At 38.0% G+C, this 19,976-nt stretch overlaps 1 protein-coding gene across 3 annotated transcripts; it reads right to left on the bottom strand.

Moving 5' to 3' along the window:
- Positions 1-205: 205 nt before the first annotated feature.
- Positions 206-18,349, bottom strand: LOC114135832 (coiled-coil domain-containing protein 30). 3 transcript variants are annotated; one of them, XM_028003441.1, is made up of 19 exons: positions 18,163-18,348; positions 16,740-16,913; positions 16,543-16,663; positions 16,030-16,229; positions 15,011-15,106; positions 13,299-13,464; positions 8,822-8,893; positions 7,592-7,707; positions 6,480-6,587; positions 5,245-5,346; positions 4,885-4,986; positions 3,896-3,994; positions 3,690-3,824; positions 3,462-3,574; positions 3,000-3,141; positions 1,984-2,120; positions 1,563-1,680; positions 548-609; positions 206-460 (listed from the first exon to the last, which is right to left on the bottom strand). In XM_028003441.1, the coding sequence occupies exons 1-19, from the start codon at positions 18,175-18,177 to the stop codon at positions 247-249; spliced, it is 2,292 nt and encodes a 763-aa protein (XP_027859242.1). In that variant the 5' UTR covers positions 18,178-18,348; the 3' UTR covers positions 206-246. The 3 variants fall into 3 exon arrangements, with proteins under 3 accessions (XP_027859242.1, XP_027859243.1, XP_027859244.1); XM_028003442.1 differs by lacking the exon at positions 4,885-4,986 and having other exon boundaries at positions 18,163-18,349; XM_028003443.1 differs by lacking the exon at positions 18,163-18,348 and having other exon boundaries at positions 16,030-16,188; positions 16,740-16,840.
- Positions 18,350-19,976: the final 1,627 nt, after the last annotated feature.

The following is a 19,976-nucleotide window of genomic DNA, read 5'->3' on the forward strand; positions in this document are numbered from 1 at the left end:
GTTTTAACAAAAAAAGCCGAGTGGAAATTTTACTTTTCCTGCTGTCACATATAGTTCATCATTAATATCCGGTGGCGGCGGTAAGTTTTTCTTTCTTGTTTAAGCCTAAGCAAAAATAAAGTCCAAATGATTTCCCTATGACTGCTCCTCACAAACTGGGGTGGAAAAACACAGGACAAATAACTTAAATTAAAAGGCAAACACAATAGTTTCAGCGCAGTTTTATCATATTTTAGATAGAAAAGCTCAGGGAGCTGTATTTTCAGAGGTAATGAGACCAGAATCTGGATTTGACTTGTCTGAGAGACTCTGGAGTGAAGTCAGGTTGAGGTAGCCGAGCTCTGAGGTTCGATTCAAGGCCACAGAGGCTAAACCATCAGGGGAGAAAGTCAGATCTGTCTGCTTGGCGTCGCACTCTGGAGGAACCTCCGAAAGGTCCTGAATCTCAGACAGCATCATCCTTTAAAAACAGAAAGCACACAAACATTATATTTATTTTACCAATCAGACGTTTGACCAGCTAGTTTGGACTCGGAGTCAGGCTCACCTCGCTGTCTGAACCGAGACAGGCGAAAGTTTCTGTGGGAGAGTTGACATTTTCTGAAGTTCCTAATGGAGTCAAACCAAAACATCAGATTTGTTATTAATTATTAATTTGGCTAACAACGTAATTTGTGACACTTTGGATAAATATTTTATGCCTTTATGTTTCTGTTTCATAACGGTAAGCAAACAAAACACCATCTAGCACTGATGGCTATCTAGAACATATCTGATCAGAATCCACAGCACAGAACCAAGCAAAAAAAAAAAAAAAGCTCAAATAAAACAAAACTTGATGCTGGGCAAGACAGTACCACAGCTTCAAATGTCAATGAAAGGAAAAATGATTGGTTAAAATTCAAAAGTTAGTTTATTTAGTCTTATGTATTGCATAATTCGTAAAACATTAGATATTATTCACTTTTTATATCTTCATCATACTATGAAATAAAATAACTTTTTACTCTGGAAAATGCAGATTCGTTTAAATAATCCCTATAAAAACTAATCAGCTTTTGTGGCTTTCACTGAACAGAATCATAGTCAGTATTTTTGATAAGAATTTGCCCTAAAAAAAACCAAAAGCAGTAGTTTTGCTATATAAATTAGTTTTAAATTAATTTTCTACCTCTCCAAGAAACTAAAAACAGTATGCTTGAGTTTACATTCACTCTGTAGTTGAGTGATCGTTTTGATGTGAGGCCAATTAGAGGTTTAATTTCCTCTGTTTATCTGTTCAATAGTTTTACCTCCTTTAAACTTTTCATTCTGTGACTGTAGCAGTTTTTCGTAAAATGCATCTACCAAGAGTTGAGGAACTTTTTTTCAATGTATTTCAATAAAACTTTAATAATAAAACACATTTAACTTTGTCTTGTTAAATATAATGTGTAATGGTCGATGTTGCATAAATTAGGCTTCTTAAGCTCTTAAACTAATATTGATAAAACCCCATCTTACTAATATTGTTCTAAACTGAGTTTGTTATTGAGTTGAGGATTTTTAACGGTGACATTTACCTCAGCAAAATGCATAAACTGCATGTTCTGCAACTTGCGTTCCATGGTGGAAATCTGGTTGGACAGATGCAGAACTTTGTTCCCCAGATTCTTGTTCTCCGTCTCCAAATACTGCACCCTTGAGATGGAAACAAACACACATCAGAACAAGACTTCTGGTCCAGAACAATCCGTCACGAAGAACGACTGGCAGTGTAAATTTAAAATCCTCAAGTAAATGTGATGCATTTCCTAATCACGATCTTAGAAACTACATAATTACTTTAATTCTTCTTCTTTATACCACTGGAAATCAAAGTCAGAAAGTACACATGCGTCACTTTCACGTCTTATGACTTTGAGCATTATCTAGCACTGCTGTAGGAGATGTCCTCTGATCACAACTTAAAATATAATGTTCCATTTCAGTGGATTTCAGCACCTGTTTTTAGACACGCAGGCTGTTAATTTGATGTTTTTCATGTTGTCATCCTCCTCACTGAGCTGCTGTAACAGCTTCCTCCTCTCGCCAAGCAGACGCTCGTTTTCCACTCTTATGCACTCAACGATTTCTTTCTCCTGGAACAAAAACGATAACGGTAAAGTTCAGCTTTCTTGTCTTTACAAGAGGTACATGACTAATGACTCAGACAATCCAACCGCAAGGTGACTCAATGCACAACTGCCCTCAATACAAGTTAATTTTCACTGGAAGCTGACTTAGAAATCACATTAGGGTTGGTACAGTTTTAAGAAAAACAAATGAAGATGAGAGAGGAAGAAAAAAACTTTTATCCTCACAAAGGTTTAGTTAAATCACTGTGCTCCAGTTTACCGGGTGCTTATGAAAAGTCCTTTTAGAAAAAACAGGGTTAAAAATACTAAACCAGGGATGTTCAAAGTGTGGGCCGGGGGCCAGTTATGCTCCCTAGACTGATTTTGTGCGGCCCGCTGGCTGACATTCAAGAGCAACACAGAACACATCACAGGTGGCTGACGCAAATTGAAATCATCTTAAAATCTTCTTATAGTATTCATCTTTAAATAACCACATTATTTGTAATCTTTGCAAGGACACATTCCATCCAGTTCCAAAGACAGAGTTTGAATTCACTTTTTTTATTATTTCTTTCATTGGGTGCCTGATAAATATTTCTTCCAATAGGGCAAACCTCCTAAGAGTTTTAGCTCTACAATAGTTTACGCATCACTTTCCAACAAAAAACACATCTAATTTATTTGTTTAATTCAACCTTTACATTATTGAATAAGTAAAAAAAAGTCCCAGTATGAGCTTTTATTAAAAATATAATTTATTTGGGCCTGTGGGTGTTTTTGACTTGACAGTTTCGGCTCACGTTACAAAAAGGTTGGACATCTCTGTACCAAATAATTAGTGCTAACCAAAATCCTTCATTAATGCATGTTTCATAAACAGCGACAGATCTGCAGACTCACCTTTTTCAATGAGTGGTAGCACAAGGACAACTCCCTCTCCAAATTGTTTATCTTCTTGTCCCGCCACATGGTTTCTTCATCCAGTTTCTGTTTGGCTCGGGAGAGTTTTTCCAATAGTCTCTCCTTCATATTGTGGTATTTGCTAGACACAGTCAATAGACACAACAAACAGGTGTGATGTGAAACCAGATAAAACAGATTCTAATCATACAAACTTTTAAAAATGGCCGAGAAGTTAATTTAGAATGAATTTCACGCAAAAAGGACTTTCAAGCCCATGTGGCTTCACTGACTCCAGTCCAAAATATTTGTTTACATTTTAACAGTAGATTGGACAGTAATTGAGTCAAAGAAGCTGATTATAAATCAAAGTTTTTTGTGGCATAATTAAAAGCAACTTCCCAGCTTTACTGAAAAAAGCAAGTTATATTTATAAACAAAACACTAATAAAGGCGTGTTACCTTCGCTCCTCATCAATACAGTTAAGGGCTTTACAGATCTGCTCCTTGTATGTCTCACGCTCTTCTTCATCAAACATCGGAGCCTGCCTCCCTTCGGGACATTCAGAACTCTCCTTCATTGCAGAACATAAACAAAAACAGGAAGAGGAACTGTCGGGATCTCACTTGTTGCATGTCATGAATAACAAAACGGACTAAAAACTGATCTGGCCGGGTAACACGGACTACCTCGAGTGTGGAGCTGTCCTGTGAGGGAAACTCTTCTGTCCTGCTGGATTGTTCCAGCTGTGAGCAGATGTCTCTAACAGTTATAAAGTCGTTAATGTTGCTTTGGTAATTCTGTAAAACTTGAAGACACTCGTCCTGCAAGAGCAAGAAGCTATATTTAAATACAAACCACATTATATTTGTTTTGCATGTGCCTGGTCACTCACTTCTGGCTGCTTCTCCATGAGGCACTTTGTTTGAAAACCGAGCTCATCTTGCTCATCCTTGCTGGTTTCATCGACCAGAGTTTCGTCTGTTGTCGTGAACTGAAAATAAATAAAAATCTAGTCATGCAACAACAGTTTTGGACTTTCACTCAAAAATATTTATAGTGTTTATAATGAATAAAGATGGCAACAGAGCAACACAAAGAGCTGCAAAACAGTATTTGCCCCTTCCAGATTTATTCTTGTTCTTTTTTTGTCTCTCTTTAGATTAAATTTATAGAGGGAAAAAAGATATTTAAACCAAACAAAAACAATAACTGCCCATCTTGTTAATTAACAATAAGCATTGATTTAAGACATTGCTTTGTTAGGATACAAAAACACTAAAATAAAATGAGAAAGTAGGTTATAATATCTTTAATAAAGCCCACCATTGTGGTTATTATTGAATAATAAATGTATTTTCTCAGCATGGGATACTGCTATTCTGTTAAAAGTGAATAAATAAATCACAGCTGCATTTAGAGACACTGGGAAAAACTAAAATCTTTGCTAAGATGGTTAGAGTTTGTGTGCACCATTAGATTTGATGTTGGTACTTTTTCCCATGTGGTTCAGCCAAGCATCGTTATTAATTAAGACAGTAAAAAACTAAACTCAGTTTTTGATTGGCTCAGGTTGTTGCTGAAGGTCAATAAATCAACAGGCCAATTTTGGGTGAAAACACTCCAACGTGGTCGAATTAAAACAATTCTAAAGCATTCTTCAAATCCTGACTAGCAGTTATTGATGCTAGGAGTGCCAATACCAGTTAGAAGATTGTTTATTCATGTTCGTTTGATATCAAATTTTGCTTGATGCTATAAAACATCAGACAAAAAGTAAAAATAGAAGAAATCTGCAAGAGGAAAAGACTTTTTCCAATGAAGTGTACAAGATGAAAGACAGAAGTAAGCCTCAAAACTAATGGTGTTTCTGCCTGGACATACATTTGTTAAATCACTAGCTTGGCCTATCGGAAGCGTGTAAGAACCCTGAAGGTTCCTTACGGCCAACTCCAACTGCTTCACTACCTCCTGCAGAGATTCAACCTACGACAACAACATCACACAGATCAGCAGCGGCAAAATAATACCTGGTAGTTTGCATGGAAGTTTCAATGGTTTAGAGTTTGTAAAAAGAAATAAAGTTTTCAAATCAATTCAAGAAGGTACACAGACAAGAACATCGAGCACTGAAACTTTCACCGTTACAACAAATAAAGACGATTTCACAAACAGGAAATATTTTTTCTGTATGAAGAAGCCGATTCAAATGTCCGTCTTTCACCAGTAACTGTGTCTACTTACACCTCCCTCCTTTTTCTCCATGGCTTGTTGTGTCTGTGCAGTTAAGTATTCTTGCAAAATTATGTGTGATTTATCGTCCGTCGTCAGTTCAGCTCCTTGCATCTGCAGGAAAAACCACAGCAAATCTCTTTCAGTTCATTAGGTGAATATTTTGAATTATGTCAATAACAGCACAGGTGGTTTCCAAGGAGATGCAACAGATTGTTTCAAAAGAAAACACCTCAACCGGTCCATCAAGTGCTCAAATTAATGCTTGTTGTTGTTGGTTACCAAGTAATTTGAAATCATGCCAATATTTTCTTATTCAAGATGCATTCAGTCTCATCACCTTGTAGTTAGTCTTTAAGATGACAACATCACATAAAAGTTCACATTTACAAACTGCTCTTACAAAGTCACAGGCCTGAAATGTTTCGCATAACACCTGAACCCAACTCCTGCTGGTGGTCAGCTAAGAAGTGAAAACAGTTATTTTGGATATCTACTATACATTTTACCATAAAATAAAATGGTTTTAGACACTGTGAACATGTCCTCACACTACCTTTTTCTGTCTCTATAAAGAGGAAATCAATATGTGGATCTTGAATGGCTTTAAAAATAGATCGATAGATAGAAACTATTCATCTCTTTGGGACTTTCCCTCAGGGAAATTGCAGTTCCTGTCTCCCACACAGCACCCAAACATTAAATTAATGTTTTTGATTGATTATTTTTTTATATATACACATTAACAGGCCAATCCTATAGTCCCTCTTTTTCTGTTACTCTCCTGTTAGCCCAAACCAACAACTTTTGTGCAATGATCAACTTGTTGGAATGGTCCAAAAATAGACACAACTGCCATCAGAATGATGAATGGAAGATTTTCTCTCCTATGTTTGCATCTTTTCATCGTTTCTGAAGCTGGCGGCACTAGTTTCATGGTGCAACCTGCTGGTTTATTTAACAAAAGGTATCAAGTCATCAGATGTTTCACCGCAGTCCTGGTTTATCGGTTAAGATGCAGAGCTTTGAAATGTTCAACATAATTTACTCTCCTATATTGCATAATGAAGCTTCCAAAGAGTTTGTAGCTGAAACATCTCCAGAAAAACGCAGCTCAGACGGATCAAAACTGTGTTAAAGTCTCAATAATGCACACCTGAATCAGCCAGGATCACAATCTGGCTAATGAAAGGCTCTGGATGTATTGGATCATGTTCTGTATTACCGGTTCAAATGAAGAGACTTACTTTAACTTCTTCTCTGTCCTGATCAGCTTGTATCTCTATCATTAATATCCGCTGCTGCCCCTGCAGGGCTGATTCCAACCTCTCAACGTCCTCCTGCTGACACGCCATCTAAAACAAACAGATTCAGAACCGCTCAGATGCAACTCATCTGTTATTAGTTGTTATTTTTTCAACTAGTAACAACTTGCAGTATTTTTTAAATAAAAACATTCAAATGTGCCGTTTGATTTAGCCGTTAGATCAAACTGATTTTCACACTGAATTGTAACATTTTAAAAGTCAGTTGTAAAATGCTGTAGCAGTTTATAAATTATGATTCAATAATTTTTGCTAAAGTTCATTCACAAAAAAAATTATTCTTTAAAACAGGATTAATGAATTAAACCAGGATGTTTCTCAAGGATGACGACAAATACTGTGATTTACTATTTCCCTGCACTGCAGTCCTTTTACAGTCAGACAGAAACCATCGGAAGGATGATCAAACATTTACTGAAATGTCTATAAATAGACAACCAGAGTGGTTTCTGTTTCTTCACTTCTACGTGAGAATTTAACAGTTTTGTTTGGGAAAAAACAGCAAAGTATTCTCTCATTGCAAAACTAGGTTGGCCCTAGTTTTCTTAAAACAGATCTTTAAATTTATTATTTACTTGTTTCTAATTTTCTTTTCCAATTAAGGTAGATTTTTTTTCAAATAGATAAAGCATGTTAATATTATTTCAACCAAAACCCATTTGAAAATGCACAGACTGTCTTTAAAAGACAGGAAACCAAGATATTTAAATAAACTCTTCCAATTCTGTCAGAATTAAATGTGAACATTTATGTTTGCTCCAAAATAATACTTTATCTGCTCATTTTTATTGACATTTATCCAAATATCAATGGGGAAACACGTTTGAACCTATTTTGATTCAATGTGGATCATAAAATATCCAGAATAAATTAAAGTGCACATTGTGATTTTATGTTCACTCCTGACTAGAATAATTTAAAATTCTTCTCTTTTATCTTCCAGCTGTAATCTCCAACATACAGGACATAAGTTTGGTTTGGGTGGTTCATATCTGCCCTTCATGAAAACTATTTTGTGCCAGAAAGTTTCTTACCGTCTTCTCCAGAGACTTTTTCTCTGCATCCAGGGAGCGGACTCTGTTTCTCAAGGCTCTGATCTCAAGGTCCAGACGGTCATTAAGCTCTTTGGCCTTCCGCAGCTCAACCATTTCTTTATATAAAATAAGAATTTTTAAGTTATTGACTCGTATGATTATTAGTAATAAATATTCACAAATTATGTTGTTTTATTTTAGTGACGCAGTAGTTGTTTTCATAATGTCCCATATATTCAAATAACCATCTAAATATAATACAGCTTCCTATCAATGCACTAGAAAATCATAAAAGTACATTTTTCTCAGTTATGTTGTTAAAAATCTGAGACACATAGGATTTAGTTTAGACTTTTAAGCCATTATGTCTGTTGATTTTGTCACAATCCTGGGTAGTTTGGGTTTTAGTTTTCTGTTTGTATTTTGATAAAGTTTGTTTCTGTCCATATACGTTTTGCCGTACTCAGTTCATTCCTCTTTATTTTTGTCATCTTATGTTCTGATATTTATGCAGTTGGATTTTTAAACGGTGTTATTATTTTATCCCACTGAGTCTTGATTCAGCTCCCCTGTGTTAGTCTCCTTCCCTCAGTCTACCTGTTTGTGGTCTCTCATAGATGCACACGGTTTGTAATCCACCACCTGAATCTTGTCAGAAATCACACTTCTCAGTCAGTTTAAGTGTCAGTTTCGCTCTCTCTGCAGGTTTTCTAGCAGACAAACACTTTTTTTAACCCCTCCAGGGGGTCTTTTTTTTAGCTCTAGAGTCCGTTTTTCTGAAATAAAATGGGTTTTATTTGCTTGTAAGCCTAACTGGCGATGGTCTTACTTTTATATAACATTTTTATTAAAATGCAAGGCCTCCAGGGAAACAGTTACATTGTGACAGTATGTGCTGTCCAAAAAATTTTAAACTAAAGCTGAATGAAGTAATCGTACAACAAAGGCCATTCAAGAGTAATGGGGAGATTTTTAAGATAAGAAATTCCACCGTTGGTAATGATTTGGGGAGTCAAGTCATCTGCTAATGTTGGTTTTATCACAATTAAAGTCGGCACAGATCTCTGCCAGGAAATACTGGAGCAAATTATGCTTCCTTCAGATCACTGATGTTATTAAGCTGGTCAGTTTTTGTACATGTTGTGGTATGTTTGTTTTTTTTTTTTTAGTTCATGTTTAACTGTGCAAATAACATTGTTAGTTAAAACACAACCGGGAATAATGGCTTACCATATTCTTTTAGTTTTCCTACTTCCTTCCTGAGCTGCTTCACCTCCTCCTGTGCTGACTGCAGCTCAGGCTCTGAAACACAGAAAGCAGAAATATTACATTTAAATGTAATATTACATTTACAGCCACTGTTTTCTTCTTAAAACAGTGGCTGGCAAAAAGAGCCGTGAAAACAATCGTTTCAATTCGTAGTCTTAGGATCAGCTATGAGAAATCTTAAGATTTCCTCTGTTCTTTTTTTCCACAGATTTTCAGAACATGAAAGTTTTACTTCAGACAATAATCTAATTAAATACAAAACGGTAGTTTTCAGGAAACAAAGCTACTCAAACCAACTTGGGCTTTTGTGAAAACGTAATTTCTTCCCAGTTAAATCATGGATTAACACTAATTTTGGGACACCTCATGTTAATTAAAAAAACGAAAAACAATCTAAAGAAATTCTAGTAAAACAGTTTTTGCCTGGGAAGGGTAACAAAGCCACTTGTACAGCTTACCAAAAATACTCTGAGTGCATCAACAATTCATCCAGGAAGTCACAAAACACCCAGAGACTATTGTGCAGCAACAAATATATATACATATATACACTGCTCAAAAAAATAAAGGGAACACTTAAACAACACAATATAACTCCACGTAAATCAAACTTCTGTGAAATCAAACTGTCCACTTAGGAAGCAACACTGATTGACAATCAATTTCACCTGCTGTTGTGCAAATGGAATAGACAACAGGTGGAAATTATTGGCAATTAGCAAGACACACTCAATAAAGGAGTGGTTCTGCAGTTGGGACCACAGACCACGTCTCAGTACCTATGCTGTCTGGCTGATGTTTTGGTCAGTTTTGAATGTTAGTGGTGCTTTCACACTCGTGGTAGCATGAGACGGACTCCACAACCCACTCAAGTGGCTCAGGTAGTGCAGCTCATCCAGGATGGCACATCAATGCGAGCTGTGGCAAGAAGGTTTGCTGTGTCTGTCAGCGTAGTGTCCAGAGGCTGGAGGCGCTACCAGGAGACAGGCCAGTACACCAGGAGACGTGGAGGAGGCCAACAACCCAGCAGCAGGACCGCTACCTCTGCCTTTGTGCAAGAAGGAACAGGAGGAGCACTGCCAGAGCCCTGCAAAAATGACCTCCAGCAGGCCACAAATGTGCATGTGTCTGCACAAACGGTTAGAAACCGACTCCATGGTATGAGGGCCCGACGTCCACAGATGGGGGTTGTGCTCACAGCCCAACACCGTGCAGGACGCTTGGCATTTGCCAGAGAACACCAGGATTGGCAAATTCGCCACTGGCGCCTTGTGTTCTTCACAGATGAAAGCAGGTTCACACTGAGCACATGTGACAGACGTGACAGAGTCTGGAGACGCCGTGGAGAGCGGTCTGCTGCCTGCAACATCCTTCAGCATGACTGGTTTGGCAGTGGGTCAGTAATGGTGTGGGGTGGCATTTCTTTGGAGGGCCGCACAGCCCTCCGTGTGCTCAGCAGACGTAGCCTGACTGCCATTAGGTACCGAGATGAGATCCTCAGACCCCTTGTGAGACCATATGCTGGTGCGGTTGGCCCTGGGTTCCTCCTAATGCAGGACAATGCTAGACCTCATGTGGCTGGAGTGTGTCAGCAGTTCCTGCAAGATGAAGGCATTGAAGCTATGGACTGGCCAGCCCGTTCCCCAGACCTGAATCCGATTGAGCACATCTGGGACATCATGTCTCGCTCCATCCACCAACGTCACGTTGCACCACAGACTGTCCAGGAGTTGGCGGATGTTTTAGTCCAGGTCTGGGAGGAGATCCCTCAGGAGACCATCCGCCACCTCATCAGGAGCATGCCCAGGCGTTGTAGGGAGGTCATACAGGCACGTGGAGGCCACACACAATACTGAGCCTCATTTTGACTTGTTTTAAGGACATTACATTAAAGTTGGATCAGCGTGTAGTGTTATTTCACTTTAATTTTGTGTGTGGCTCCAAATCCAGGCCTCCATTGGTTAATAAATTTGATTTCCATTGATGATTTTTGTGTGATTTTGTCAGCACATTCAACTTTGTACAGAACAAAGTATTCAATGAGAATATTTCTTTCATTCAGATCTAGGATGTGTTATTTGAGTGTTCCCTTAATGTTTTTGAGCAGTGTATATATAGTTGTTGCTGCACAACACCCCCCTTCTCTCTCTACTTCCTATTCTGAGAGGGGAGATGTGCTACCAGCTCTCCGTCTAATGCAGGGATGTCAAACTTTAGTCCTCGAGGGCTGGTGTCCTGCAACTTTTAGATGTGCCTCTGCTGCATCACACCTGAATAGAATAATTAGGTCATTAGCAAGGCCATGGAGAACTGATCTACACAAGGAGGAGGCAATTAAGCCATTTTATTCCAGTGTTTTGTACCTGTGGCACATCTAAAAACTGCAGGACACCGGCCCTTGAGGACTGGAGTTTGACACCTGTGGTCTAACGGGTGAAATGAGTTTCCTAAATCTGCTGGGATTTACCCTGTCCAGAACTGAAGTAAAGTCTGTTTAAAGCTGGTTTCTGACAACCTCCATTCAGATGCCCCACCCTTCTTCCCCCTGTGAATTAGCCAGACTGAGCAGCCTGCAGCCAACTAGTTTCACAGAGCACACCTGTTAACGGTCGCTCTTTCTCTTTATTACAACTTGTACTTGTTACTGAACCAGGTTGGTTTTAGTGACTCGGGTCGAGTCCCAAGGATGTTGTTTGACATATAGTTTTGGGCTAAAAGCAACCTATAAAATATTTTCCACCTTTTCCTCCCCAGAATCAAACATCATAGCTATTTAACAACCATCGAAGAACTCTGAGGTGACTCATTAATTGAATGTCCACAACATCTTTTAGATTTTCTTTATGCTAAATATCTTATTAGTAAGGCAATTTTGCAAGGGTCAGTACAGCTTAATTAATCAGCAAAAATAATCAAATAAGTAAAATCAATCATTTAGCCTATCTTTCCCTAATGCTGACACTGAGAACTAAAAAGGAAACCTTTGAGAGACGGATGGAGTTTGGCGTTTCGAAGATGATGAAGAAGGTGTTGCAGCAGGAGGAGGTTGATCGTCGAAGGTCTCTGTAGGTCTGATGAGCTTTCGTCTCTGCATGGATGGTGACTTGGGCGTCTCTGGACTTGGGTGCTGGCAGAAAGAGTACCGAATTAGAGCAGTAGGTCTCGGGTCTTAGGGTGACTTCCTCATATGTGAAGAGTTCCTCAGCTTCTTGTCTTGCGGCTCTGAAGCTCAGTTCATCTTGTCTCACGATCTTTCTGGTCGGTTGAGATGTAGGCGAGCTGACCTCATGGAAGGAAGGCACCAGTTCTTCTTCTTTGCCTTGGTCTTCATCTTTGTCTTTGCTGTGATCTTCATCTTTGCCTTTATCTTTATCTTTGCCTTGGTCTTCATCTTTGTCTTTGGGGTCTGAGCCCAGCTGATAAGAGAAGTGCGATTTGAAGCCACAGGTTGTGGGGCTGGCGGGTTGGTCCCCATGTGCAGGACAGTCTTCGGCTCTGTGGCCCCGGCTCTTCTTCAGCTGCAGAGTTTTTTTTGTCCATCTCAATCTTGGCTTGAAGCTGCCTGAAAGATCCAACTAAAGGTTCCTCTTTTGCACCCACCTTTTATATGATTTATCCACCCTTTTGGTGCGTTTGCATTGTCTAGCACTGTTGCTGTGTCTGTTTCATTGGCTGTCCACTTGGATAGATCTCATATCCATCTTTGTCTTAGAGACATTATGTCCTGATGTCTGTGCTAATGTCTCAGGGTTGCTCAGCGGTCCTCCTACGTCCGTTGCCTGCACAACCTTTTCTTTGAAAAGTTTAAGTTGTTCAACAATCTGTTTCCAAGTAAGGCATTGGTCATCCCTGCTCTCCTGTTAGTTCCCCTTTTCCCCCTAACCTTTTATCTACCATCTACCTCCAACATATCGGTGATCTTTAATTGTTGTTACACGTTTTACACCATTTCAAGTTCAATGTCAAAATCACATTTATTACTTCTTTAGCTTCTCTGATTTAGCATTCATTTATAATTTTATGATAACCATTATTTATTAGTTACTCTAATTATAATCTTAATGTGAGTTATTACAGATGGCCTTCTGAAAAGAAACCAAGAATAATCTATTATTGTAATTATTTGATACCAAAGTTACAGTTACTTGTTTTACTTGTAAGTGTTCCCACAAGTGTAAGTATTATTATTATAAGTAAACAAATATTAATTTTACTTTGGGTCTTTATTTATTGTTACTGTTAAACTAAAATCTCCAGCATGGGGAAGTGGGATGATCTTGTTTTTTTATACCATTTATTATATATATATATTTGTCTAACATTATATTTATATAACTGATTTGATTGGAAACATTTGGGTGTTACCAAAAAACACAGACAAGTAATCTGTAACAGACTATTTTTACCACTCTGTAAGTGACTGACTAATATGTTTTACCATATGTTTTCTGGGTAAAGTGAGCAGACTCCAGTTCATCTTTCAAATGCCGGATCTCGTTGTGGGCCATGGCCAACCTGCGGGAACCTTCTTCCACATCCCGCTCCAGTCGGGAACACTCCTTCTCCAAACGTCTTGGTTCACCGGCCAAAGGTGTCTCCCCACCCTGGAAGGGGATGAAGACACATGCTACCAAAATGGACAAATCTGAAGCAATTTAAATGTTTGCAAATAACAAAGAAAGACTTGAGTAAAAATATCCAGAAAAACAAGCTGAGACAGAGACAACACCTTGAGATACGATCTGGAGAAAGATGCATGAGTGGTGTTGGACCTTGAACGTCTGTCATGCAAAGTTTATCTGCTGCTGGCAAGATTAGTATCACTGGAAAAGGCAAAACAAATAGTGATGTTAGAGAATAAAAAAACTGGCATGCAGAAGATGCCCACAAAGTCAGTTTCATGATCATCCAAATGACAAAAAAGCAGTTTCATAGTTTGTTAGTCCATGCAGAATACAATGCTGCTTAGTATGAAAGTGCTGTTACAAGATCAATAAAGATATTTTACAGATTTTCTCAGTCGCTTCGGTGCATTTCTCGAATCATTCTCAACATTTGCAAAACGGTAAACACATTTCTCAAAACAGTTTGTACAAACAGAACACCATGGATTACCTGCAAAAACCAAATGTCTTTCTCAAAATCCTTAGCTCATTTCTCAAAATTAAATATCTGTGTCAGTGAACACGTCAAAGCCTCAATAAGACAAGTCCTTATTTCATCGAGTACAAATAAGACAGTCAAACTGATTAGTAATGTTGTCAATACAAGAGTATCCTGTCCAGTCCCTTGTCTTTTCATTGTCAGAAACGTAACATCGTCTTGTGCTCCAGCTATACAGTATAATCTATATACCGGACAGTTAATGGTTCATGAGATGCAACTTTGAGCTACTTCAGAAAATTGCTCGATCTTTAGTTGAGCTGATGCCTCACACATTTTGAGAACGTCAGGATTCACCTGGGAGCAATGTACCAACTCAGGACAGACTTAGTAAGAAAAGACTAATGAAAATGTATAGAAATATGCCCAATATATTATTACAACTTTGCATGTTAAGACTTTTGCTTAAATGTTGTTTAGGTTGAGATGATTCAAGAGATAACTACACATTTCAGTCAACATAACATAAGCAACAGAAAAGGTAGGAAAAAGTAGAGAACTGTACATAATCCCTTTCATGGATATATCAAAGCATTTCAACTGGTTGAAAGAAATGAGAAACTGCTTTTCTTGATGTGCATGAGAGACGCAATAATACGAAGGTTGGGCAAGTAGCTTTGAGAATTACAGTTCTGTTCTGAGAAATGCACCAAAGTAATTGAGAAAAACTGTAATACTGGACAAATGTTCTGAGAAAAGAAAGTTATCCAAACCAACCGAGCTCTATGTTAAAAATCCCCCAAACACTCATCAAATCCTGGTACTAGCTTTAGTGAGCTATTAGTTTTTAATATTGAGCTGACTTGGCTTGGATAGTTTTGTTTCCCATCCATAAATTAAATCAGAATTTGAAAACTGTATTTTGTATTTACACAAGTTTTCTTTACGTGATATTTTTTTCTCGCATTTTAAAGCAAAAACAGAAGAAGTCTGTAAGAGGGCTAAACACGTTTCCTTAGCACTGCAGTTAGAAGCTCGTATACATACAGGTACGATGGTGTGCTTGCTCTGCAAAGTCTTATGGAGTCCAAATATTTTCTTCCAGGAGCTTTGTAAAGGTCGTGGGGACCTCTTGTGGGTGGGCTGCAAAATTACAATTAATACCAGAAATTATTTATATAATAATCAAGAACAAAGAAAAACATATAAACTTTACCGCTGCAACCTATCATTCAATCAATCAAATGCAATGTGCTTTAATGGGGTTAACAGCTTAAGATTAATTATGCAAACAAAATGTTCAGACTACTACAGATAAAATAAAAATAATTACTAAGCAAATCCAACTAAATAATATATATAAATTGTAAAATTGAGGAAACAGAGTATGTAATAAGTATGTATTGTAAAGAGGAAATAATTTAGAAATATTACAATTCTAAATTTGTAAGATTTTACTTCATTGTAAGAAAAACAAATATTACCGGTAACTGAACAAAAAATCTTTGTTTTATAAAATTGTAAAGACTCAAAAATAAAAAAAGGGCTTAGATCATATTAAAAATGCAACAAAACCAAACAAAAATAAAGCTTCAAAAAAATTATAAATGTTCTAAAGATGAATATCATAGTCAGCATATCTAATTCAACATTTAGTTTAGGTTTTTACATGAAAGAGTCACAAAAATCCTTCTCATGTGACCTGAATCGTTATAGTCAGAGGATTTTGACTATGACTAATTAATACTTTCAAAAAGCAATTAAAGCACCTTAAAATTGGTTCAAAAATGCACTTGTCACTCCCGCAGAGACTTTAGAATCAGTGTGGTGTGAACTCACTTTTTGGTCTTAATCAGCATTATAGACAAATGTTTATAATGGTCAGGTTGCAGACCAGTGTAGCAGAATTCATTAGAGTCTCAGCACTGGACTGGACTGAGATAGAAAAAACATTCTACTCCAATAAATCTCACTTTTTTACCTTGACAGTTTTTATCTGTGAAGACTTTAAAAATTAAACCCACACACCACGAAAATAATAGTTTTGGTACTACTGTTTCACCTACCGCACATATGACGGGGTTCAGTGGTTCTGCGTGGGTCCTCAGTCGACTCTCTGGGTCTCCATCACCAGGATCCTGATTCATCTCAAGCAGGGAAGCCCTCTCCACCAGGAGATACGCCACCTGCTCACTGGGGGAGCTGTGAATCAGCTCAGTGAGACCCTGCTGGTATAACATTTTAGCAACTTCATTTATCTGGGAATCTGGAAGAAAGGAGTAGGAGATGTGGATGTAATTTAACTCATAATCATTACATTTCTGGGGTTAAAAGTGTTTTGGTGATTTGGTGTTACATGAAGACAGATACTGATAGCAAAAGCAGCACATGTTGCATCAATAAAGTGCTACATTTAATTAATTAAGAACAGAAAATAGATAAGAGAAAAGGGAGAAGGTGGCTCATTCCTATGTAATATCATACTGCAGTCACAAATAAGCACTGAAAATGTGCCAGAGGTTTCGTCAACTGTCTATAATTACTCAAACTTTTACACAATGTGCAAGTAAAAGTCCTACCTTGCAGTGAAACGAGGTGCAGCAGCTGCTTTCTGAGTTGTTCGTTCTCATCTTGTATCTCCTGAGCCAAAACGTCTTTCTGCTCTGTGAAGATTTTGATCTGCTCCAAGGACTTGCGCACCTTGCAGACAAAAAGATCGCCTTGCTCATCATTACAATCCCAGACAGCGCTGATTAACTGAGCAGTGATAATCTACCTCTGCCATCTCCGCAAAATGTTGCAAGCGTTTTGTTCCCATATCCTTAGTCACACTGTCCAGACAGCTTCGTGTGTGAAAGAAGGTACGCCACAGAAAAGCCAGCTGAGCCTCTTTGGAGGCCTCAGGTGCAAAACCTTCCTCAGTCAGCCATGTCAAGATCTGCTCCAGCTCCTGGAAGAAGAAGCATAGACAGGATTATGTGAAGCAATAGACAGCACTTTTATGCCTGTAAAGTTGTATTTATTTATTTTTTGCTTCTTGAAATGAATTAGAATCCACAAAGGAAATAAACATCTTCCAATACTTTTAATCAAATACAATGATAAAAGCACCATTCAGTTTTTATACTTCACTAATCTGGAACACACTTATAGAAAACTGCAAAACTGATTAAACACAGTTTTTTAAATCAAGGCTAAATCCATTTTGCTTAGAGATGCCTTTGATTAATAATACCTGGAACATCATAAAGCGTACTTTATGATGTTCACTTTATGATGTTCATCATTGTTTATCCTTGCATTTTGTCATTGCATTGTGATTTTATTGTTGTTTTATTTGTCCTTCTAGTCATGTAAAGCGTTTTAGAAAATATGTTCTTATAGGGTCTTGCCTTGTCAATCTTCTTTATGTTTTCAGGCACAAATTTAAAAATCTCTCAGGCCTTTTTGGGGTAATTTTTAAAATATAAAAACAAAATTCACTTTGAGCTAACAGCAGAAATTTGATAGATAATTGGATAGATGGATGATCGTGGACAAACAGATGGATATACCTTTTAGACAATGTGACAGTCAATGAAATGCAAAAGAAAAATTCAAACTTCTCCAGAAATCCTATAAATATTACAGCAAGTCATCTTGCAGCAAAGTCGCATAATTGGGTAAATAACTATTTAACGTGCTGAATCTAAACTACACAAATATACATGTTTAAAGTTCTTAATGTGTTCATTAAAAGATAAAACATACGTTTGTTTTTAATATATCCGGACTATAACATAAACACTGCATTTACACTTCGTCTTAAGTTTCTGCTAAAAAAAAAAAAAAAAGATTAGATAATTTCACTTTTACAAGAAGTTTGTGTTGTTTTTTTTTTTTTTAAATGAACGTAGATGATTTTTGTTTTTAAAAGCAACCATGACACAAACGTTTCTGAAAACGGTGTTATTCTGATTGTCCTATTAAGGTCTGCAGTGAGAACTGCGTCCTCTGTTAGCTGGAGGAGTCGCTGTTTACTTTAGCTGCTGAGATTGTCTGCAAAGTTCAGCTTCGGATCCATCCGAAAACACCATGTGAAGTTTCTACGCTTGTTTTTGCGGAGAACCGTGTTTTCAGAAGAGCTGCTGCGTCTTAAAAGTTTCACGCTTCGGCTCTTCCAGCGATTAAGAAAAAAAATATATATATATGTTCACTACCTCTGCTTGAGCCATCAGTCCTGAATCGAGAAACAACTTTGAGTGGTGATGTGTGAACAAAGACGCCCTTTACTTGGAGTTGTCTATTCGTCCAGGTTACTACAAAATGCTAACACCGAGATTCAGAACCATAAACGTATGAGACGTTTTTTCTCTTTCCGTCGGTCAACAGTTACAAACTCGGACCGAGAGATGCGTTCAATGTACTCCCTAACGTAGGATTTAGTAACCAGAGCCCTGAAAGTGCCATGTGATGACAAGACAACTTGAAATGTGAACTAAAATGCAGCATGGCATGAGGTGAATATTTAAAGTATATATAATCACGTTCTGTGGTAGTAATGACAGCAAGAGAGCGATATTAAGTTTGAACCGCAGTGATTTGTCCGGTGGTCCCTGAAGGCGTCACAGGTGACCAAACTGTTCGGTACGTCACGTTGTTTGGGTGACGTGTTGATAATTTCTCCTACCTTTTTTTCTTCCACAACTTACCTAAAGACAAAACAAGAATCCAAAAGGGGTGGATGATAATTCTTAACATATTTTAAAACTCTCTTCTGAACTGAGTTTAATCAAATTCGGCTTTGCACATCAAGAGACTGTTATGTTTTTTTTATTATTTCCACATTCTTCCATGCAAAAAGACTCAGTTAGATGGAAGCTCATGTATAAATATAAATGTCCAGGTCCAACCATAGTCTTTTATATTTAGTTCTGAACACCGATATGTCATTGTTCTATTTCATTGTTGAAGGAAAGCGAGCATCTGCATCAGTCCAGGTTTCTCTTCCATCTGTTTAACCATCAGCTCTGACCGGCTTTTCTGTCTTTGCTAAGCAGGCCCACAGAATAAAGCTGCCACCAGGGTGGGGATGATATGCACAGGGCTAAGTGTTGCCAGTTTAAATAATATTGCACACTTAAACACCTCCATGCATTTCAAAATCCAAATATATATTTTCAGTTTATTACTCCTGTAAAGTTAAAATAAACAGCCATAACACCTATATGATGTACGGTAAGCCAATTACAAAAAATGTAAGTATCTTACACACATAGCATAGGAATGGTTAAGCATCTGGTGATGACATGTTGGTAACGGGGTCCCTATCATATACAGAACTCTTACTTTATGTTGCTGTTATTTTGTTACTCTAACTGTGGTTATTGCAGAAGACTCTTGGATGCACAAGCGCTGTGTGTGAGGTTCGGGGTGAATACCATTAGAGACGCCGTGTGTTTTTCAACCGTCAATAAAGCTGACTTATAAAAGATAAAACTAAAGCTCGTCCATTCCACAGTCCCCATTTAAAAATCTGCTCAGGGCTAAAAGAAGGCTTGGCTCCAATTTTCCCATTTAAAGACAAACTCCAAGGATTTTCTGCTTTATTCATTTTTATTTTAAAAGACTGAGAACATCCCTGTAAAGAAATCAAAATGGTCAGCAAGGAATTCCCAGGAATGAAAGGGAACCAGGATGGATGGATGGGTGGATGAATGAAGGGAACCAGGATGGATGAATGAAGGGAACCAGGATGGATGGATGAAGGGAACCAGGCATGGATGGATGAGTTCATCTGGGTCAGAAGGCAGCTTCTTATCAGGACGGTATAGTTAAATCCTCATTTTCTTCTCTCAGATCTGCCCAGCAGGAGAAGCTCGCTGTGTCTCCTCTCTTCCAGCGTCCATCGGCTCAGTGTGACGTAGCGACTCAAACTCAACAGGTGAGGCCGTTTTCAGGCTGTTTGATCTCAAATCTCCCCCACCAGTAGCGCCTCAGATGAGCGAGTCGTAGCGACACACCGCCGACCCGT

This window comes from Xiphophorus couchianus, chromosome 20 (genome assembly GCF_001444195.1).
Source record: "Xiphophorus couchianus chromosome 20, X_couchianus-1.0, whole genome shotgun sequence".
Classification (NCBI taxonomy): Eukaryota; Metazoa; Chordata; class Actinopteri; order Cyprinodontiformes; family Poeciliidae; genus Xiphophorus; species Xiphophorus couchianus.